Source organism: Dasypus novemcinctus, chromosome X (assembly GCF_030445035.2).
Source record: "Dasypus novemcinctus isolate mDasNov1 chromosome X, mDasNov1.1.hap2, whole genome shotgun sequence".
In the NCBI taxonomy this organism is placed as follows: domain Eukaryota; kingdom Metazoa; phylum Chordata; class Mammalia; order Cingulata; family Dasypodidae; genus Dasypus; species Dasypus novemcinctus.
Genome location: NC_080704.1, coordinates 130,440,003 through 130,463,910, shown reverse-complemented (window position 1 = coordinate 130,463,910; position 23,908 = coordinate 130,440,003). Strand labels below are relative to the sequence as shown.

Below are 23,908 nucleotides of genomic sequence, written 5' to 3'. Positions count from 1 at the left end.
GATTTAAGGGTCTGAAAAAATGAGTGTGCGGCCATGTGTGAGTAAGAAGAAGCATTTCTGTGTGTCCTGAGTTTATCTGCTATGTCATGACTGCATATGAAGCAGCAGTTAGAGAACCCCTGCCTCATTTAGTTTAAAATATACTAACAAAGTACTCCCTTCCACTAATGTAACCCTCTTAGACTTCTACTGTGAAAAATATTTTGTTCTTCCCTGGTTGTGCGAATTAAGGTAAAGTCCCCTTTAGTTTATTTTGTTCTTGTTTGTTTGTTGTTTTAGAGTTTCTGTGTGACAAAGATAAATCTTCAACAACATTGGCTCCCATCATATCCACCACTGTGCCATCTCCTACTACAGCACCCACTCCAAAGGACAAACCGGAGGTGGGAACCTATTCAGTTAATAATGGCAATGGCACTTGTCTCCTGGCTACCATGGGACTACAGCTGAACTTCACTCACAATAAGGTGTGTAGTTATCTGTTTTTATTGATATGTAGTTATTTTGTATTTCCTGTCAAATATAGGATATCCTACCTTTAGCCCAAGAGTAGTGTTACTAGAAGGATTCAATTTTTAAATGGATATTTGATGTTGAATTGTTGAGATTTGATCCATTTGGAGTTACTGTAACCACAAAAAGGTAATGTACCTTTAAAGGTAGTGTCTCGGTCTGCAGGAAACCTAGCAGTTTAAAGAACTCCTTGGGATTTAGATTCTATTTATCATCAGTAGATCAGAATACACATACTCAGTCAGTTTAAAAGATAACTCCCTCAAACTTTTCTCTGAAATGCACTATAGGTTGATATAAGGGAACACTGTAACTCTCTTTCTCCAGCGATATGATGACTTGAATCGGACAGATATGCCCCAGTTCATAATGGCACTTTCAGCTGCAGTGTTCCACTGAGGCTGCAGAGGGAGTGTTAATGAACAAATCCCATTTCCAGGGTTCTGTGACTTCAAGGAGCTAGACAGATGGCTCTCGTGCTCCATAAAAATGTGTGTTTTCATTTGGCTCATTGCTGAGGGGGCTTCCCTCTTGCGTGCTTTGTTTGTTTGTACAGTATTTTGAGTCATAGCTTGAGGACCTGTGCCAATTTGTTTGAAAGCAAGACACCATAAACTTGAGTATCCAAAGGGATTTTTTGTTCAACACTAAAGTTGGTCTTATTAGAATAGAATTTGCTGTAGGTTTTTATAATTATCCTGTACCTTTCCCCTCCCCATCTTCTTCCCTTGAAGGTTGCTTGGGTTATTAACATCAACCCCAATACGACTGACTTCACTGGCAGCTGCCATCCTCAAACTGCTCTACTTAGGTTGAATAGCAGCAACATTAAAAACCTTGACTTTGTTTTTGCTGTGGTGAGTAACAGACTAAGTTTGGTTCATTCTCTTAGAGACACATCTGAAAGCCTATAAATAGTTGAGTTTATAATGGCAGCCTTCAGGTATTTGTTGTTCATTCTTATACCAAGGGCTGAACCCTAAAATGAAAGTTGCAGGTTAAACCTTCCTGTTACCCTTTTTGTTAGCATAAATTAATAATTGGGGACCTTCATTGCCCCTTCCGCAGAAGCAATTATTATCCCTTTAATTTTTTCTGAGGGGAAGGTGTATGTACATGTGATGGCAGATGGGGATAGGGGGAATAAGTAGTGTCTCAGAGGTTGGCTCTTCAGCTATAGGTGGGGGAAGATGTTGAGAACCACCAATGGAAATCACAGTTTCTCAAACTAGGCATTATTGAATAAGTGGGTAAAGAACAGTTTTGCTTTTAGACTGGATTACTATATCTAGGGATGGGGAAATAATCTCGACATCTGATATATAAAAAGTAGGTATGTTTTCATATCTGAACTAGGTATCTTGAGTCTAAAAACTTTTTTTCTCTATAGAGTGAATGCTGAATAATTGATTATATTAGGCAATTATTTTTGAGAAAGATTTATAAATATCTTCCTTTGTCAGCATTCAGTTCATTCCTCTATTATAGTACAAATATGGCCAGCAAATTACTATTAAAAACATGTAGTTAAGCTTGTCCTCTTCATTGTAGTTAGAGCAGGTCTACCCAATCTAGACTTATTCTCTTTTAAAGTTACCTCATGGGGATTATATTCAATAAAAATGAGGAAAGTGATATTTTAGGTTCATTCCTTTTTGAGTAATTGAGTTTGATATTTCTAGCTGTAGTAGGATCCTGCTATGGCATACTTTTGACTCTCGTGGGGAAATATTTAATATCTAATAATTGCAATATTTAGTTAGCATGGCAGTCTGTTTTAAAATGTGATCCAAAATAGGGATATTTTAACCATGCTCCAGGCACTTTGAAAAATCAGGAAACATCTGCAATGGCACCAGAGTTCAGTGGAGCCTATATCAGCCTTGGTGTGATAGATGCTTGTAGGGCAAATTCATAGAATTTCAATGCCATAATAAGGATGCTATGGTTGTATACAAAGAAGAGGCCCTGTGGTGTTCTTAAGGTGCCCACAGTTTAGTGGTCAAGATAGAAATACAGTATGAGAATCCTCTATATCTTTGATGTAACATTTATGTAGTCTAAAGCTTCTTTAAAAATAAAAATTTTGAAAAGATAGAAATATACACCTGATTACCATTTTTATGGCAGACCTTGAATGCCACCTTAAGGCTTTTGAGCTTGATTCTGTGAGCAGTAAAAGATGCCCACGTAGTGAGGTAAGTGCTAGACCAGTGGTAAACACAAAATGCTGAGGGAGAATAAAGGAGGGAGACGTTAATTCTGGCTGGAGAAGAATCAGAAAGGTTTAATGGAAGAATGGCATTTGAGCTGGACTGTTGAGGAGTTAGTAGAAAAGACCAGATTATGCTTGGATAAAGGAGTGCAATCTCCTATAGCTGGGAGAATGAGGCATATGGCATGCTTCGTAAAAGATTAGTATGGAAAAGTAGTTGGAACAAATTGTGGAGGGCCTGGAATACTGAGCAGAGACATAGCCTAAGCAGAGGAGAGGCATGATGAGATTGTCAAATCCTCCTTTATGCAGCCTCATAAAATTTCTCGCGAGTTTGTACCTTCATTTTCATTCCTCCCTGCCTCTGCCCTGGTTTTAGCTTGTATTACCTCTTGTCTGGATTATTCAACCACCCTCCTAAGGAGTCCCTCCTCTCCCGTCTCTCCCCCAACCTTCTTGTGCATCAACTTAATATTCTAAAGCATCATTCTTCCTCAAAAACTCTAGTGACTCTGTGTTGCCCATAAAATAACATCTAAACCCCATAGCAGGGTATATCAAGCCCTACACCCACCACCACCACCACCACCACCATGCAACATAGCCTACATTTTTAGCCTTCTTTGGTCTTCATGAATTTTTGGGGGGTAGTTAAGGGGAGGGTGGTTTAACATTTTTTTTTGTTGGAAAAAATACATATGCTTTATGTTATAACAATTTTATCTGGCAGGTACTGTTGTTCCCATTTGTACAAAAATAGAATAGAAGAATATTTATGATTATCCTTACATTTTAGCACACTGGTTAGGCACACCAGACATCTGCTTCTTACTAATAAGTTATTTGATCTCCATAAGCCTCAGGTTCTTTATCAATACAATGGGAACAATAATAGTTCTGTTCCCACAGAGTCACTATGAGGTTTAAATGTATTAAAGCATGGAAAGCTCCCTCACAATAAGCTCTTAATAAGCAGTAGTTATTGTTATCATTAATACATGCTGGACAAGGCATAATAAATAAACACAGCCTCACTGTAGCACTTTCTAGTAAGAATCATAGCTAAGAACAACTCCAGTTGACTAGGTTGCAAGCACCATCTAAGCAGGTTGTGGGTTTGCTTCTTCTTTATCTTCATAATATGCATCTTATGCTTCCCTCACACTGTCCACTCTGCACATCCTGTAAGACAAGAGAACCTAGTGGTAACCAGTATGTATGCTCTGCAGCCAGATTTCCTGGGTTCATATCCCAGCCCATGGCCTATAGCTTTGGGAGAAGCATCTCTCAGTACTTTGGCATAGGGGTATTGTAGTTATTCAATGAAGCCTCATGTATAAAACTTTAAAAACAGTGCTTGGTGCTTAGTAAGTTCTCAATAACTGCTAGCATCCTTGTGATTATGCTTATTTTCGGACTGCCTTTGCTCATGTTGCCTTCTGGAATGTTCATTTTCTACTTGTTTCCTAAATGAATCCCACTTAATGTTGAATGTCCCATCCTTAAACTTGCATTACTTTTTTTTTTAACTTGGTATTTATTTTATTCCTATGCATTTGTTTATGCTTTTAAATACAAAAAAAAAATAGGATTTTTTGCATGTTTAACCATTACAAATGCTCTTATATACTACCTGTATTCCTTACTACTTCATTCTATGTTGTGTTTTTTAAAAACAAATCAAATTTTTAACAAGTCAATTTATTGATACATATTTTTAAATTTTTAAACAAATGAATTTTATTGGTATATATTAATAAAACATGCAATTCATCCAAAGTGTACAACAATCAGTGGTATTTGGTATAATCACATAGTTGTGCATTCATTACTTCATTCATTACTAGACCATTTTCATTATTTCAGTAATTATAATAAACAAAAAACAGACAAACAAGAAAATTCTTCACTTCTCAATCTGTGTATCCCCTACTGTACATCGCCATATTTCTGGCTATTCTTGCACAATTATTTATTTATTAAGCAGTTTTACTGAGACATATTCACATGCCATATGATCTATCCAAAGTATATAATCAATGGCTTTTAGTGTAGTAAAAGTGTTGAAGCTTACATTACTTTTGCTCCTCCCCTAATTGGAAGTAATTTCTCTTCTATGAATTTTTGTATCTTACCACTTTCTTCTTTTTAAATAGCCGTGTTTATGTACTTTATCTTTCCTGGAAGATTGCTAATGTGGTGAGAGCAAGATCCAAATCTGATTCATCTTGGTGGCTCTCTAGAGTACGTAGATATGTTACCTTGTACATAGTAAGCATTCAGTTAATTAGAATGACTGGCTGATCAGATGCGTTCTTCAGAAAGTGAGAAGGAAAGATTAGAGCTGGAGAGTCAGAAAGGCAGGAAGACCAGTTAAGAAGCTATTATGATCCAGGTTACGGGTGATGAGGGCTCAGCAAGTAACAGGAGGAATAAAATTGAGGGGATGAATTAGCATGTCCAAGAACCACGGGACTAAAGCTGTGGTCTGAAAATTGGAAACTAAATGCAGCGGAAACGGGTTTCTGTCACAGGTTGGGTTTATCCTTAACTTAGTTGTGGTTTTATTCTACTGGCTCAGGTCATGGCTTCATATTCTGTGTAATAGCATTAGATTGCTTTTCTTCTATAGATGTTAATCGTACTTGTAGACAGTTGTGATATGTTGATTAACTGGAAGCTCTTTTTCAAACAGAAAAATGAAAACCGGTTTTATCTGAAGGAAGTGAATGTCAGCTTGAATTTGGGAAATGGCTCTGGTAAGCAAAGCACTAGCTGGGTGTGGGGGGGGTGTCACAGAATGAGTATGGGCTAAACTGAAAGAATAGAAACTGTAATTTTCTTGTTATCAAGTAGTGCCTTATATATGGAACAGATGTAAAAGTTATACCTTGATTACAATTTAAAATCAGTACCTTAAGACTGTAGTGTTCTATTTTTTCCAGTATCCCATCTTTTCAAAGTATGGTGGATAATTGTTAAGGATATGACTGATTTTGGACTACAGAAACATCTATAAAAAGATAAAGGTACCTAATGTAAAGGTACCTAATGAATTGCTTTTTGTGGGTAGACCCTAAGCTCTCATACTTCACTCAGTAATCCTGAGGACTGTCCCATTTTTGGTGTTCAGAGAAAGTTACCAACTTGTTTCTTTCTTTCTTTAAAGTTTTCAACATCACAAACAACAATCTTAGCTACTGGGATGCCCCCCTGGGAAGTTCTTATATGTGCAACAAAGAGCAGACTGTTTCAGTATCTGGAACATTTCAGATAAATACCTTTGGTCTAAGGGTTCAGCCTTTTAATGTGGTGGAAGGAAAGTATTCTACAGGTAAGAATCATGCACACTTTATTAATAATTTCTGTTCTTGTGTTCATTTGAGTCATGGAAATTTAAATACTGAAATAGAGAAATATGAATTCACCTCTCAACTCTACTGTTGTAGAGTTCTCATAGCCTTGGGCAAGTTGTGTAATGCTATTCTTTGATAACAACAGATATTACTTAAATTTGGTCATCAGTTTACTCCGAATAGATTTTTTTTTATGATCTGAAAACCATTTGCAACAGAATTCTTAAGGCTAAAACCTGATGTTCACTTTAAGTGAGCTTTACCTATGCTCCCTCTAGGTTTTAGTTTGTGGTAAATATGGCATATGAGCAGCAGCTTTGAGCATCTTGCATCTGCCTTGCTGGTGCCATTTTCTCACTGGAAACATTTTGAGAACTGATTGAAAACAGTTTGGTCTTATTTGGTTAAGACCAAAAGTACTGATAGCAAAGCCTTAAATTTTGTGAACTATGTTTTTGCCAGCCAAAATGATCTGGAGAGTTTTAAAAGGCATGTGCCAATATGAAGCCTTTTCAAGATCTAGTCAGGACTAATGGTAGTATTTATCAGATTTTTTAAATGAAACCCTTATTGAAGGGCTCATTATAATGTTTTTATATGAATATGACAGATGTATTTGGCATTTCAGAATTAGAATTTACATGAAGAAATAAAAGTACATAAAAATTCCTTAATTGACATGTCCTTTTAAACCAGTTACTTAAAATTTGGGGTTTGTGGCTCACAGCTCTTTGAGTAGAACTATTCCAGTCATCCACATACTTTCTAACAATTAACTATGGTTTAGAAGGACATTTTGAAGCTGTGTTTAATGTAAATATGCTATGAGTCATTCAGACTGCTTTTGCAGTAGTTCCGAATACCTAGTCTTAACTTGGTTAGGTTAAAATAAATTGGACTCTTCACTCTTATCATTCTTGTGATGAGAGAAGTTAATCACACTTTAAAAATACTTTCAAGAATTCATTTTCCCTTTTGTCGGTTTTGCTTATGTACTTCAGTGATTTTAAAAGCTTAGTGTTGGAGTCATTATCTAGCTCCCCTATGTGTTATTAACCTAATTTTAGGTTTAGATTTGTTTTTAGAATTTAAAATCATTTGCGTGTTAATCTCAGTTCAAGCCTGTTTACCTCGTCAGCTATATTAGAGATGAATATTCTTTCTCTAATTTGAAACTTTGGTTTGCATGTATATAAGATAAAAAAATACCACCCAAAGGGGTATATAAGGTGTAATATTGATAATGAATGCATAATGTATTTGTAGAACTAGGTTCTTGGCTGCGGGTACCTATAAATACAACACACAGGTAATACTAGATTGGGAGGGGGGATAGAATTGTAGTAAGGTAAAAGGGTGTTGATTGGATTCACTGGGTCAGTGTACTCTCTAGAATTAGAAAAAATAGCCCCTGCAGGCTGCCAGCCCTGACCAGATTGATTAAAATATATAGTAAAGGCAAAAGGCTCCAGTTTCTTGACTTTTGCAGCCCCATAAGATCATATGCTCTTAAGTTAGGGATCTGCAAACTTTTTCCATAAAGGTTTAGACAGTAAAATGTTTAGGACATCCGGTTTCTGTCATGACTACTGAACTCTGCCATTGTAGCCTGGAAATAGCCATAGACAACACATAAACAAATGAGTGTGGCTGTGTTCCAGTAAAACTTTGTGAGTACTGAAATACAAATTTCATATAATTAGTGTGTCATGAAATATTCTTTTTAATTTTTTAAAGTCATTTAAAAATGCAAAAATCATTTTAGCTCTTGGGCCACACTTGGCCCATGGGTTATAGATCGCTGGTCCCTGCTCTAAAGGAATTTCATGGCCAGCCTGTTTGTTCTAATCCCATGCTGCCTTCCTGATATGTTCCCAGTCTCCCAAGAGACATTCATTCTACCATGGAGAGGTTAATATGGCTGTACAAAGTGGGCTACACTAGCTCCATTTATTTCTAATAAAGTTAACACTCCTATTTTGGAAAAGATTTGGAAGATAAACATGCAGACACACATGCCTATATGTATGTGTAGTATATAATATAAACAATGTATATATAGATACATATATGAATTATGTATATTCATATATATGACTATTTAAACATACATATACATGCATATATACACATACAAAGGAAAAGACAAGTTTTAGGATTTTAATTCTAGAACAATCCCTAATTTTCTATAGCTTTATTGTAAACAGTACTTGTTTTAATTATTACTTAAAGTTGATCTTGTAAGAAAATTCTGATTTTTTAATCAACATCTTTTACTTTTCGACTTTTTGCTTTTGTTTTTGCTTATACTCATTATTTGTTACACACTTTTTCTCATCTACAGCCCAGGAGTGTTCGCTGGATGATGACACCATTCTAATACCAATTATAGTTGGTGCTGGTCTTTCAGGCTTGATTATCGTTATAGTAATTGCTTACCTAATTGGCAGAAGAAAAAGTTATGCTGGATATCAGACTCTGTAACACTAATCCATATGTGCTCCCTGTTAGAAAATAATAAAGCAAGTACAAGTTCCAATAGAAACTACTATTCAATTTAAGGTATATCTAGTTGTAGTATTTGTACTGGGATGGGTGATCTGGGGGATGTCAAACTTAAATTAAAAAAAAACAGAAAAACAAAAAACCCCAAACTGTAAACTGCAGTTTAGTCATGTGATTTTGGTTTGCCCAACCAAGGAATTTAAAACTGTTACTACTATAGCAAAAGGTATGTGCAAAATTACCTGGATTATAGGTTCTACTTGATGGTCTTAAATTAGCATTTCAGTGTTTTCACTTTAGGTAGTCTAACTAAAAATATATAATTTAGGAAAAAAATTTTAAAGAGAGATTTTTTTCCTTGCATGTTCTTGGGCCAACACATACAACCCTGAATTTGTACTTGCTCCTTTTGCATTTCTTGTGATTTTGTTTGCAGGTTAACTTAGTTGCTTTGGCATTGCCACATACTTGACCTATGAGAGATATGCCAGTAGATTTTAACAGGGCCTAGTATCATTCTTTCTTAGCGATAAATACTTTTCTAATGCTTTTTGAATTTTGAATGCATTTGTATTTAATATGACTAATGATAAAAGATACAGAAGCTTTTAAAATTTTTAGAATAGGTGTTAATCTTATTGTTTAATCCTTTTTTTTAAAAGGATATTTCAATCTTTTAAAGTGCAAGACTCGACTATTCCAACTGGGCATTTCAATCCAGTTTCTAGATGCTTTAGCAATAATTGCTAGGCAGTGCCAATTTAAGGCATTAGTCCTTTGTACCCATAAATTGGCCTCTACATGCAGTACTAAAATTAATGCAGATTTCTCTTTAGCCTTCCATTATTCTTGTTGGTGGTGGCATGGTTTTTTCTTTCTTTTTTTCTCTTAAAGAAAAAATGCCAATGTATCCTAGAGCCTATATAAAGAAGTATACTTTACCCTTCCTTATTAAGTAATTTGCACCTTACCCAAAGGTCTTAGTTTTCTTTTAAGAGTGTGCATTAAAACATTTTTTGTTTGCAGCTTGCATTGATTGCTATGACATTTACTAATTTGAATTTCACATTTAAATGGCTCCATGCTAATCAAAACTTGCATTGGTTACTGTTGATTATGGTAGAATCATTATTAATTCATATCCTTCGTGTTCAGTTTTGTGACCTGGGGAGATGTACCAATTGTCCATTTACTGTGTACTGCTTCATGTTTATATGAGAAAGCAAAACATTTTACTTTGGTAGTTAACACATCCATTGAGTATTTCTTGCTGTTTCTAGGAACTTTAAAAAATATATATTATTATATTGGGATGGCTGAGCAATAGTAAAAAAACTGCTAATATGCAGTCATATATGGAAGGTTCTTTGTGTGTGTGTGTGTGTGTGTGTGTGTGTGTGTGTGTGTTTGGGGGGAATACGTGCCCTCCCCCCAGTTACTAGAAAATGAGGAGCCACCTGGGTTCTAAGATTTGTTGAATGAATTTGGTAGACCAGCTATAAATGTATATATATCTGTAACTGTCTTTCAAGTTATATGGAGTGATATATATATTCTTCTGCTTAAATTTGCCTATTTAGATTAGCCTGAAAACCTTACTGGCACAGAATCAGATTCCCTGCTAGCTCCCCTTTTAGGGCTACATTGAGCTGCATTGCCAGGTTAAAACATCTTTAAAGAATAAATATAAATCTGATTTTCAAAAATTGTTTTAAATTTAAATAGTGTTTTAGTGTAAAATTGTCACCTGTATAAGAATGAATAATGCTTATAAGAACTTGGGCCTTAGCTCTTTCTCATGAGTCAAAACAAAGCAGCTTTGCAGCTTTTTACAAAAAAATAAAAATTGGAAGCACAAGTAGGTAGCACTGGTTTAAAGCTCTTAATGTTGCTAAAAGTTTCTACATTTAGATTATATACCTGATTCATATTAAAATACCTCTAATACCACTGTTTTCTAGAAAGTCTGACTTCAGTGAATATTTTTGTATTTTACTTGGGCCAGGTTATATACTGCTAATTACACTATTATTTCCTATAACCACATGTTCTTTGTACCTTTTGAGGTTTTATTTGTTCTGCTAGGTTTATACCTCAACAGTAACACTGTATTTGGCTTTTAAAAAAAATATGTATTGGCATTTGTTTAAAGAAATTGGTCCATGTAAGTACTTTTCATGTGTTTTTCTCAAATGTTTAAACCACTAGTTGCTGTGTAATATTTCTCTTTAGATATTTGCCTGTCCGTAAGCTCAACATATTGCTTCAAATACAATAAAGTTTCTTTTATTTCCTAAGGAAATTTGCTCACATTTTTTCCCCATTGGTTAAAGTTAAGATTTTGTATGCTACTTAATAGCAGTCTGTTTAAAAAGGAAGAGTGTTAGAAGCTCTTTGAAGTAAAACTAGGTTATTTCTAAAGTGTTCTGTGTATTACTACTGGAAGAGCTGTCCCATACATAGGTCTTGACTAATGTCGGGCTAGCTGCAGAATAAGAATTACCTAGGAAGCTTGTTACAAAAATATAGACTCCAGGCTCCATGCTTAAGAGAATTTAATATAAGTCTGGGTTGGGGCCTGTATGGTGTGTGTGTGTGTATAAGCTATCCAGTTGAATCTAATGCATAATCAGAGAACCAGTGATATAGAATATTTATTTTATAGTAAAAGCTTCAGACTATCTCTTTGTATACTTTTCTCAACTTGTAAGTTGATGCTGATATTTAATATCTATAGATAGCTGATTTACATTGCACCCATACAAATCGAGCTATTGATCTGTAACAAAGTAGGATTTTGTGTAGTCTGTTTCTTCTTAGATCATCCTAAAATACTTGAACCTTATAATTTCCAGAAAGCTTCTCAGTCATTTAAGTATGTCACACACATAAAACTTGGTAGTCTAACCAGAAACTTCAGAAGAAAGCCATTGTGACTTGCAGCTAATTGGCATGGCTCCCAACTCTGCTACTTACTACTGTGTGACCTTGGTCAAGTTACTTAACTTATGGGTCTTAGTTTCACCATCAGGGAATTGGGGACTTTAAAAATCCTGTTACTTTTATTTCCTTGTGTAATCTTTTCATTGCAACGAAGGTAAGTATACATTTGAGCATTTTTAGAAGGAATCTGAGAAGTAGCAACTTGTTAGGTTTCAAGAACATGCTTTACACACAGTGTAAAACACCATCTTAGGTCTCCTGCTTTCTTTTTGGAGGAATACTTATAATACTTAGCAATTTTTAAGATTATAGCATTTCATCTCTGTTTATTTAGGTAGATAACATTAGATTGTCTTGGTCTTGTTTTTCTCCCACCCATTCCCTTTTACTTTCCCCTGGGAACCATCTTTATGCATCAATAATTACCATATTTTGTCTTTGAAACATGCATGGTGTGATACTGAGTAGCTTCTAGTAACTTTTCAGATTCGTGTGATATACTTAATCTAGTTTGCATACAGGTCTAAAAGGTGGAAATAAGATGGCACGTGAGAATGCGATCCTTAACACTGATTCTTCCAAAGAGAATTTTTGATGCAGTTGCTTTTATTTAAAAAAAGGATGTACAGGAGATTGAACCCAGGACCTTGCGCGTGGGAAACAGACATTCAACCACTGAGTTACATGTGTTCTCCTACAATTGCTTTTTCTTTTTTAAAGATTTATTTTTCATTCATTTTATTTCTCCCCACCCCCTCATTGTTTGCATTTGCATGTGTGTGTGTTTTAGGAGGCACCCAGAACCGAACCTAGGACCTCCCATGTGGCACGGAGGTGCCTAATTGCTGGAGTCACCTCTGCTCCCTCCTTTGTTGTGTCTCATTATGTTTTTTTCCATGTCTCTTGCTGTGTCATCTTGTTGTGTCAGCTTGCCGTGCCAGTCCATCGTATCAGCTTGCTGTCTTGCTTGTCGTTAGGAGGCACCAGGAACTAACCTGGACCTCCCATGTGGTAGGTGGGAGCTCAGTTGCTTGAGCCACATCCGCTTCCCTACAAATGCTTTTTAAGAGGAGTATTTGTTTAATATTTTGTTGTAAATGTATGTCTCAGCTTTCCAACTTTCTCACTGAAAAGTAAATTTGAAAACTTATAAAATTAACAGAAATGTAACGATTTTTACATTTTTTAAATTTACATGAAACTTCTAATTGCAATATCAGTGGCTATGAAACTTTTTTCATCTTCGGAAATCTTTACTGCTTCTGTGATTATTAAACTCTTCTACAAATACACTTTTCTTTCCTCCTGAAATACTTTCATTACGGATCAAGATGACTTATAGAATGAGATTTTCTTTTCTTCAGAATGTGGTCCTATTAAAATTAGTTTTACCAAAGTTTCATTCCATTACCTAAAGAATTTTTAAAGGTTGGATTAAAAAAAAATCAATAATAATTATAAATTAATATTTTACCCACTAATTGAGAGCATTTTAAGTAAGCGACAGCATCTAAAAAGATCTTTGAATAAGCAGAATTGCCTTTTGATCTGCTCTGGGAATATTTGTCTTCCATTAAAGCCTTATTGGCAGTATTTATGAAAGTCGTTTCAGTACTAGGTCAAATACTCAATTTAGGAAAGAGAGAACTATGACTCGGTTGCCAGAATAAGAAATTAATCTACTAATGAAATTTTTTAAAAAAACAAGTTATTAAATCCAAGATATAATACTTTATGATATATGACCAATACATGTCCCCTAATAGTTTATATGCTGGGTGGTAATTTGGGAATCGAAGGAGAGGAGATAACTGGTACTCTTAATACCATATATTCAGAGATTGCATCTGGCAGCCTCAGCTATCTGGATTTTTAACAGACCCAAGAAGCAAGTAAAAAGATCATTGAGCTGGCAGCCAAAGTGGATGTCATAAAGTCGGGGTTTCCATCTTGTTGCCAGTTACTGTCTCAGAGGCTAGTGAAAGCCTAGCACATTTCTTGAATGCAATCAGAAATGCCTTTCAGCCTATTCATTCTTATTTTAGACACAGTTCTAATCACCTTAATTATCTAATTTATCAGTCCTTGGTAGATTACAAGCAGCTACTTAGGAAGGTAAGTAGGACAATAAGAGGCAAGGAAGAGAAAATAGTGAGAAGCGGCTTTTCAATATCCTAGCCCTCTTCCCTCTCTGCAAAGGTATCTGCATCTGAAGCATTCCTTCCTCCTCTCCAGTCTCAGAGGAGGACATTTTTCCCTTCCTCAAATCTGGAAGGAGACCCTGCACCATTCAGCACCTTCAACCTGTTAACGTGTTATTGGCTCTTTTCTTTAACCTAAAAAAACCACAAAAACATTTTTAGATCTCTTCCACCCTGAAGCTATCCTTTCTTGTCATTCTATCCCCCATCAAACTACTTCCTTATTGTATTTTCTTCTTTTATCATTCTAATCCTCTTGAAATGAGTTTTGTGTGTTCCCCATTCCAAGTTCTTGACCTCTTAACTGGTTATTTCCTTTTCACTCTTGAACTTGCAGCAGTTTTACTTAAACCCTCTCTCCTTCCATATTGATATATCCAGTGGTCATTTCTCAGGCTTCTCTACTATCTTGCAGTATTCTCCCCACTGTAATTTAAACGGGGTGGCACTGAAATTGGCTTCTGTGGTACCATTTTCTACCTGCCTTTTCTACTTAATTTTCCTGCTCTTTCTCCTTTGTCTGTTCCTTGAATATTGGTGTTCCCAAGGATTTTGTCCTTGAGCCTTTTTTTACTTGTTCTCACTGAGAAATAAGGTTTAAGTACCACTTAGATTCATCAACTACAGGCATCTTAAACTCAGCATATCCAGACTTGAATGTCTCCCTCTGCCACATATTCTCTCCACACCACACCAACCCCACCAGAATTAACTACAAACAAAATCAAATTGAAACGCGTATAGTCTTCCTACTGTATTCCGTATAATGAATGGCACCATCATTACCTAATCACCCAAGCGTAGAATATGGAAATCACTCTGTTATCTCCTCCTACCATACCCCCTACATCCTCTTGGTCAATTCTGCATCTGCACTTAACTAACAGTTCATGACCACAACATTGTCCACCTGGACTCTGGCAAGAGAGGCCTCTCCTAAACTTCTACCTCTCCAGCCGTCCATTGGCTTTCACTTTTGTAACACATACCCTGCTTAAAATACTACTGTGCTTTTCTTTTGCCATCAGGGCAAGGTCAAACTACTTAGAGCATTTAATACCTTCATGAGCAGATCCTAGTACCCTTTTTCTGCCTGCCTCTTTTCTGTCCAGCCCAAAGTACTGCTTGATCCATTCTTCCAGCTATGCATTTCCCCTGGAGTGCCATGTCTTCCTGTTCTCCATAATTTGGTCTGTGCTGTTTCCTATACCTGGAATGCCTTTTCCCCATTATCTGCATGGTTCATTCCTACTCATCCTCAATAACTCAGCTCAAGTGTTAGTCCTTTCAAAGTATGTCTTGTGAAAGAAGGCTGAGTTGTGTGCCTCTGAAACACTTCATGTGGTTACTCCTACCACAGCACAGTGTGAAATTATAACTAATAATTTTCTTGTCTGACTCCCACGCTAGACTAAACATCTTGAGGGGTAAGCAGTTATGCCATTGGCACCAGTTTATATCCATTTGCCCCACTGCTAAATGACCCCAGATTGTTCAGCATTGAGTTCTCACATCTGCTTTGTATAGTTGTTTATTTGGTCAGTTGATATTCATAGTCTGCAGTATTCCAGGCGCTGTGCTTCTTCAACATCATAAATTTGCCTCTGAAAGCTCACAGCCTGACCATCAAAGAAAGGCTAATTATATTTATCCATTATTTTTTTGGTGAAGAAATCTGGGAAGTATGGGATCATTTTATATCTTTTACTCAAATTGACTGTAATTTTTCTGGTGCTGAAAAGTGTATGATTTGGTTATTTGGGAAATTTCTTCTATGGAGCATCTCCTTTGCTGCTGATGAATGCCAATGATTGTTACCTTGTAAAAAAAACAAGTATGTTTGCTGGGAAGTGGTGTCATTTTAACTTAAAATAATTTATGGAATTGAAATGTTTGTCATTGTGTCCGTTCTCAATTGTCCTCTCTTCACATCTAGCTCAAGACTGCAGTGCAGATGATGACAACTTCCTTGTGCCCATAGCGGTGGGAGCAGCCTTGGCAGGAGTTCTTATTCTAGTGTTACTGGCTTATTTTATTGGTCTCAAGCGCCATCAAACTGGATATGAGCAGTTTTAGAACTTGTAATCTGATTGATTATATAAAAATATATACACGTAAGGTTTCCTTGCCTCTCAGTTTTGAAAGAAACACTTTGCACCTTAAAATTAACACGTTAAAACTTCTATTCTTAAGCAAGTCCCAGCAAAAAAAGGCTATCTTTGATCAGCTTAAAATAAAAAGTATATTTACTGATGCTGGAGACACACTTGTTAAAAAGAACATCAGTATGAAATGTTTTAAGTTCTTAAGCCTTGGTCAAATTTTGATCCTAACCTAAGATGCCTTAAACTTATTAACATGACCTTTATAAGAATAAAATATGTAGTTATCTTTCATGGAATTAATAAATAATGTTTCACTGCTGGCATTCTGTTTCAGTGTATAAAAACTACCCTGATTAAAACTCATCACTATGCCTTTGCATGGAGTTCATCAAATAATAACTGATGTGGCATAAATGCCCATCAGATATGTTGAAACCTTGTTTTCAGTGGAATGAATTGAGAATGTTCTCAGGACCATCAGCAGTTTTTAGATTGTGTGACTTTTGCTGATTTCTTTGAGTTGGTGTTAAGGATGAAGTCAGTTTCGGGCTTGTGGTTTTCTCCTAGGTAAATAACAGACCCAAGAGGCTACAACAGACCTTAAACTGGCTTCAGAATTAGAGATTTTTTTTGTTTTTTGTTTTCTTTTTTTCTTTTTCAGTGATATAGACTGAAGCATATTTAACCACTTGCCCTTTTTCATTGTGTTTTTTTACTCTTGCTTGGATGCCTGATTAGCATTGAAAGATAGAAATATTCTATGAACTAATTAGGACAGATTGTGTTGTGTTTCTCTACCTCATCTTGTTGATCTCTAGAGCATTAAAATCTATTTAGTGTTGTCATCAGACTGGTACTTATGAAATGTAAGCTAACAGCAATCTCAGAAGGGAGGCAGTGAAACATAACAAACAGGCGCTTGCTGCTTTCAAGACGGCCCCTGTGAGGCCGAGCGTTCCTGGGGGTGTAGAGAGAAGCTGTTGGCATTAAAATGAGCTAGATAATCAGCCCCTCTTGAAACACATTCCATGTTGTAAGTGCAGCACAGGTATTGACTGCATAGACAAATATGAAGGAGGCTTAATCAATAGACTTGAGAAGACTTTCACACTGAAGTGATTATTAATTCGTATTATGTATATATTGGCTTCTACTCAGCTGCTGGTTTCTGTTTGTGGGCTTTCAGTAAAATATAGTAAATCCTTTCAACAAAGGCAAACATGATTACTTAAAATTCATGTTATATACTCAAAACCTTAACAACTACTCTTTTTTATGAATGCCAAAAGTGTAAGAGGAGGAAAAGTTAGAGGAAAAACGTAAGATACTGCTCAATCGTAGGTCACATCAAATATCACATTGTGTTAATTGCACTAGACTTACACTAGAAAGGACTTTCAAGATTATCTACTCTGACCCCATAATTTTACAGCAAGGGGAATCACTTTACTGAGATTGCATATCTAGTGGTCACCAAAACCATTATTAGCATTTTGGTAAGAAATCTAGTCACTCAGTAGTAAAACAACTGCTGAGATCAGAATTGGACACTTGGAGCTCCTGTATTACTTTCAATAACTAATAAACAATACTGACTTTGTTTGCTTTAGTACTTTTTTAAGCACTGAATATTGCCCTTATTCAATAATGTATTGAAACACACCTTTTTTGATATCTGTTTGCTACTTCAAAACCTAAACTTCCTTGGATGAGATCACAAGCTTGGGAGGAATAGAGAAAGGAATGAACACTTGTTGACCACCTTATATGTGTCAGGTACTTTAGAAATATAATTATATTTAATCCTCAAATACCATACAAGATAGCCTAGTTTAAATAACTCGACCAAGGTCCTTCAGCTAGTAATTATTTTTAATTATTTATTATTTTTTTAAAAATTACATTATGAAAAATACCTTCAGCTAGTATTGAAAAACAATTCAAACTCAGTTCTGTCTGAATCCAGAGCTCAAACATGCATTGTACACACTGTCTTGCTGGTGGTCCACTAGAATGGACTGCAATATTGGATTCTGCAATCATTCCTCCAGGCATTACTCAGCTAAAAATAACTATATATGACTTGATAACCATCTAATTCCTGTGCAAAAAAAATTTTTTGCTGAATTTTCTTGACCCTAACTCCTTTTTAACTTAAATTTCATCCCTTATATAGAGTTCTTCTTTATATTTTAATGGTAGTTGTGGCAAGGGAGAAAGGGGGTGGGAAACTATATAATATATAGGCAGCGGTTTTAAGCACAGAGGATAGCTCTTTTCCTCAGTGCCATTAGACAAACCTAATATCTTCCCATGTTAGGCAAGTACAATTCTGTATTTTGGGCCCCTTCCTCTTCCCTTTACATCTGCTTTGGTACTGAGGAATTCAGTGTGATGTTACCTGAGGTGGTAATGAGAGATGCAGGATGATCAGTTGCTTAGAAATATTTGAGTGGATATAGCGGAAATAAGAAAATAGGAATAAGGTTATGAAAGACTATGTATACTTTCAAAATGCTTGTTTTTCTTATTTGCTTGTTTCTACTTCATTGCATTCTTTACTAATTTCCTTTCCTGCTTTCTGTCTGTTCTTTTCTAATAGCTGAAGAATGTTCTGCTGACTCTGACCTCAACTTTCTTATTCCTGTCGCTGTGGGTGTGGCCTTGGGCTTCCTTATAATTGTTGTTTTTATCTCTTACATGATTGGAAGAAGGAAAAGTCGTACTGGCTATCAATCTGTATAATCAATTCAAGCCAGTGTTTTGTGTTTTTTTGCAATCAGAAGTTTTTTCCATTGGCTGAAAGCCAGGATTTGCTGTGCAATAGATTGTTTAAGATAATACAGACTAACCTCAATGAGTTGCTAGCCAACTTGGGCATGAGTAGCACTTAAGAAAAAACATATTAGAACAAATTTCTCTTTTTTTCCTACTTTCCCTTTGTGTTAAAATATTATTGAATGAAAAATTGTGGCTTAGAATATGATTTTTCTTAGTAAGTCATGATTTTACATCTCTGAATCCAATTATGAAAGTATTTCTACTGAAGTATAATTTTATATGTTGCAGTTATTTGTATTTTGCCACTTTAACATTATTTGCAAAATCAAAGCTGCTAGTGAATTTACCTTTAGGAAATAAATTCAAGAACATAATGAATTCATTTTCACTGGTGAAAACATAAAATTTATTTCAGAGTAAGACTTTTCCCCCCACCTCCCAATCAATTATTTAGATCAGTATTTTTTTCCCATTAATTGAAAAAAAAAGAAAATAGTTCCACAATAATTTTGTTTAACAGCAAAAGCCTAGCTGTTTTCTTTCTTTCTGCTAGTGGTTAGTATATTTAACAAGAATGTCTTTTTTGCTTTCTGGAATTTGTAATTGATTATCTCAGACTTGACATTTATGCTGAAAGATGAAGTATGACCAACAGTTGTTTCTTTTTTAAAGGTATTGGTTTAGAATGGGCTATGCCTTTTTTTCAGAGCCTTAGCTCAATCAGAGTTAATTCATCCTCCCCTAAAAAAAAACTTCTATACTTGGTATGTCTCCTGCACTCTCCCATTCCCTGTATGAATAAAGTCTAATGAATATGTTTAATATACTGACTTTTTCCACTCAAAACGGCAAGTCCTAACTCTAGAGGCTAGTGGGTCCTGAAGTATCTGTCATCAGTCAGATGGCTGCTCAGCCAAAGTTGGACTGGAATTATTCTGTAAATTTGTCTATCTTAACATAGACTTATATCCCTGAAGCGACTCCTGATGATTTTGGCTTCTGGAGTAACATACTAGAGACCACTCATCCCAGTGTCTGCTTGATTGATTAGGCTGTTGAATTGCCGGTTTATTTGGAAGCAGTGTTCTCTAGAGCCCAGATGGCTGCTTTGCATACCTGTCATTAGCATAAAGCAGATGTTTACTTTATCAAGCTATTTTATCTTTATCTAACTAAAAACAAAAGTACCCAAAGATCTGCCTCCACTTCTGAAATTTCCCTTGAATCAAAAACCTAAACTTTATATAAAGTTAGTTTGTTACCAAATCCAAGGATTAAGTCCCAATCTACCTCTCAGCACAATGCAGTTGCTTACCATTGTATTCTGCTATTACCCTTTTGCCAAAAACTGGAATTACAAAAAAATTGTTGAAAAGAAAGAAAATTCATCAGCATCTTTCTTTACTACCTTACCTATCTGTACATCTCAAAAGCATATATTCCAGACTGGGTTAGAAAGTCAGATTGCATAATTACATCTCCTCTAGAACTCTAGATCTTTTAAAATGTTCTTTGAGAAAAATGCCTATTTATCATTTGGTAAAAAGCAAAATGATGGCACTATGCAGAACAGTGGCTTTATTTCAGTTAATATTTCTGAAGTGATTGTCTAGAAGCCAGATTAATTAAATCAGCTTGTGACTTTGCTAAGTATATGAATTGGAAATTCTGATGCATTCAAAATTGTGGGGTTCATTTAAAAGTTTTCTACCTTTTTGGGTAGGAGACTAATACCACAAATTCTTCATTAGGTATCATGGCTTTACCTTAGATAATCCAAACGTATGTTTAATTCTTCTTAGAGGATTATTATTAAAATACAAAATGTTAGTGTTAGCGGAGAATTAAAACAAAATCTGCAACTCTAATAAGGAACAGGAAACCCAAAATCTATGAACCAAATGGTTCAAACAACTTTCTTCACTGGGTTCGTTTTTATGCCAGTACAACAATGGATCAGACAGTAGAACTTTGAACTCATGAATGTAAAGAATTGTCTTTTACCTAAGCATCTCTGGAAAACCTGATGCTTGCTGCTACCTAAAGTTTTGGATATATCAATGTAGAGGACTAATTAATACCTACAAAATAAAAGCATACTATGGTACTCTTGCTTGATCTGATATGTGTGATTTTAGATCAGTGGATTAAAAATAATAAAGATCATACATTCCATGTCGCTTAGATTGATTTATATAATCTAAGTTTCCTAAATTCTGGTCTCTTGAATTGTCTGCTGGAACCATATAACAAAATGCCATTTTTAGGAAGGTGTTAGGACTTGTAAGTACAGGCACTTCAAATGTGGGGGTCTGTGTTGTGAAAATACCAAGAACACATGAAAAACAAAATATGAAAATATAACAGCTGTAGGAGCTTCTTAATAAATGTACTTTCAACATATATGCCTCTCTTCATTGATGAACTGTCCTCATTGTTGAAGTTCATTCCATTCTGATCAAGATACACTTTGGGGATACAGCAGGGCCATGGGAAGAGCTATCAATTTTTGAAAATTCCTTTATATCCCTCAAAAGCCATTCTGATGTTCAAATGTTATATGATTGGATTAAATAATACCTACATAAAGCATCCTTTTTATGTAAGAGGTATTTTTGGTGGGAGAAGGAATTAAACATTGGATCTGTCTATAGTTCCTGAATAATAGTGCTTCCGTTTTCTGATTGTCAGATATTTAATGGCTTTTAATGGCCTCACTTTACATTGGTGGCTGGGATTGGAGGTGAGTTTCAACAGAACCTGTCTTTTTTGTGTCACCTCCTTCACGGAATACACTTCATTCACTATTCTGCACCACATAGGACCTCAGAAAGCAGCATTCCATGGCTACTGTTTGCAAGAAGAGTGGTTCTAAATTGCTGTGAGCCTGAGTGTGTAGCTAAAACGTCAACTCGGGAGTTCACCTTTTTTGTTCAAGGCTGCTTTCAAAACCCTATGGAAATGTTTTCTTCTTTCTGTCTCTCCTGTCTCTCCTGTGTCTGCCTGTCTCTGTTTATACAGAAGTGTAAATTTGGGTCCCTTTGCTTCAGAGGTCTGCATAATGAACAGGAGAAATCTTGGTGTGCAGTGCACTTTTGGTAGGAAAAAGCAGCTAGAGTTTTAATGAACACTTAAGTGCTGTGCATGTCACCTTATTTCATTTAGTTGCAACAACTTTTTTTTTTTTTAAAGATTTATTTTTATTTATTTAATTCCCCTTCCCTCCCTCGGTTGTCTGTTTTCTGTGTCTTTTTGCTGCGTCTTGTTTCTTTGTCCGCTTCTGTTGTCAGCGGCAGGGGAAGCGTGGGCGGCGCCATTCCTGGGCAGGCTGCTCCCTCCTTTGCGCTGGGCGGCTCTCCTTATGGGTGCACTCCTTGCGCGTGGGGCTCCCCTACGCGGGGGACACCCCTGTGTAGCAGGGCACTCCTTGCGCGCATCAGCACTGCGCATGGGCCAGCTCCACACGGGTCAAGGAGGCCCGAGGCTTGAACCGTGGACCTCCCATGTGGTAGACGGACGCCCTAACCACTGGCCAAAGTCCGTTTCCCATAGTTGCAACAACTCTTGATGTTGAGTGTCATCATTCCCAAGTTACAGATCAGATAACTGAGCTTGAGTTACTTACCCAAAGTAAATGGCAAAGCTGACATTTGAACATAGCTCTGTCTGCCCACAAAGACCATACTCTTAAACCCTACACATCCAGTCCCTCTACAAAACAATTGATTTTGGGGGAAAAAACACAAAACTTAGGCCATATATTAAATGGTTACCAAAAGTTGGCTTCTGTACTCTTCTATCTTGTATGTAGACAGTTACCTTATAAATGTTCTTTAATATTTTTAAACTCGAGGTATGTCCAGCCCACTTGATGAAGGATGTTGTGGCAGCATCCTCTTGAAAGATTCCAACCAAGACCAGTTTGAGCCATACCTCATCAGTAATGTTAAGCCTTGAATATCATTTTCAGAGTAGCCTCATCTAGTTATTCTGATCACATATCATTATCATTCTTCCCTCAAACTGTTCTGCACCATGAATCATTTTGACTGTGCATTAGTGTGTTTAAGAGACTAAATAGAACGGTTGCTCTCCTCACTTTCCCTAAATTAATGCCATTCTTCCCCCCAGCCCTCCTCCAGCTTTAAGTGCACTGTGGCCGTGACACTCAGCAGCCATTGCTAAGTGATTCTGAGCCAGATATGCATTTCCTACTCCGAGATCTCGAGCTTTTTGAAAGGATTTCAGGAAGTCCTTACTCACATATTTAAAGCACCTCTCCTGTACTCCATTGTCCTCCAGCCATATTTGCCCTCTGCTGTTCTTTAAAGACCTTAAGGGTGTTCTCTCCTCAGGGCCTTTGCATTTGTTTTGTTCTGGCTTCAACCTGGAAAGATCTTCCCCCAGATATCCTCAAGGCTCATCCTCTCACCCCATTCAGTTCTCTGGGAAAATGTCACCTTGTGAATGAAGCCTTTCTTTACCATCCTATTTAAAATAGCACTCACCCCCTGCCATTTCCATTCCCCTTTCTCTTTCACATATTACTGATCATGGTACCATAGATTTTACTTGTTTATCTGTGTTTTATGTATCCCATTAGGTAAACTCCATGAGAACAGGGATTTGTTTACTGCTGTGTCCCCCATACCTAGAACAGTGCCTGGCACATAGTTCATATTAAATAAATGTTTGCTAAATGAACAAGTGGTCATCTTGCCTAATAGTTAAACATATTAAGTACTTAATACCATATTTCATCACATCTAAGATGCCATTAATTGAAAGATAAATACTGCCAATTACACTGTGGTTATGAGACCTCGTTTCAGAGATGAAAAAATAAGAAAAAATACACATCTTAGGTATGTGCCAGGTACTGTGGAGAGTGCTGTATGTGATTGTCATCTAATAATAGTTGGGGAGTGGATGTAGCTCAAGTGGTTGAGTGCCTGCTTCCCATATATGAGGTCCATGGTTCTAACCCGGTACCTCCTAAAGACAGACAAATGAAAAATCCAACTCTCATTGGGGAGCAGATATAGCTTGGTTGAGGGCCTGCTTCCCGTTTATGAGGTCCTGGGTTCAATCTCTGGTACTGCCTAAAAATTTAATGACCAGTTATTATATAAGTCAATATATCATCTATGTCATATAATAGTCTAAACCAGGTTCCACAGCCAGTAAGCCAGTTTTCAAACCCAAGCAGTATGAGCCAATGCCTTTAAGCACTTTAAGCACCATCATAGCCATTACATTCAATTCCAAAAACAGAACTAATATTCATGT

At 36.3% G+C, this 23,908-nt stretch overlaps 1 protein-coding gene across 3 annotated transcripts in view; it reads left to right on the top strand.

The window, feature by feature from the left end:
• The window catches only part of LAMP2 (lysosomal associated membrane protein 2), a 59,990-nt gene extending 38,968 nt beyond the window's left edge, over nt 1–21,022 (top strand). Inside the window, exons 6-11 of one of the 3 annotated variants that reach the window (XM_071213010.1) lie at nt 280–467; nt 1,248–1,370; nt 5,424–5,487; nt 5,898–6,062; nt 15,670–17,614; nt 18,441–21,022. In XM_071213010.1, coding sequence (XP_071069111.1) covers nt 280–467; nt 1,248–1,370; nt 5,424–5,487; nt 5,898–6,062; nt 15,670–15,809 — 680 coding nt within the window. In that variant the 3' untranslated portion in view covers nt 15,810–17,614; nt 18,441–21,022. Of the gene's footprint in view, nt 1–279; nt 468–1,247; nt 1,371–5,423; nt 5,488–5,897; nt 6,063–8,428; nt 10,892–15,669; nt 17,615–18,440 lie in introns of those variants that run through there. The other 2 variants (XM_058292008.2, XM_058292009.2) reach the window with 2 other exon arrangements.
• Nucleotides 21,023–23,908: the final 2,886 nt, after the last annotated feature.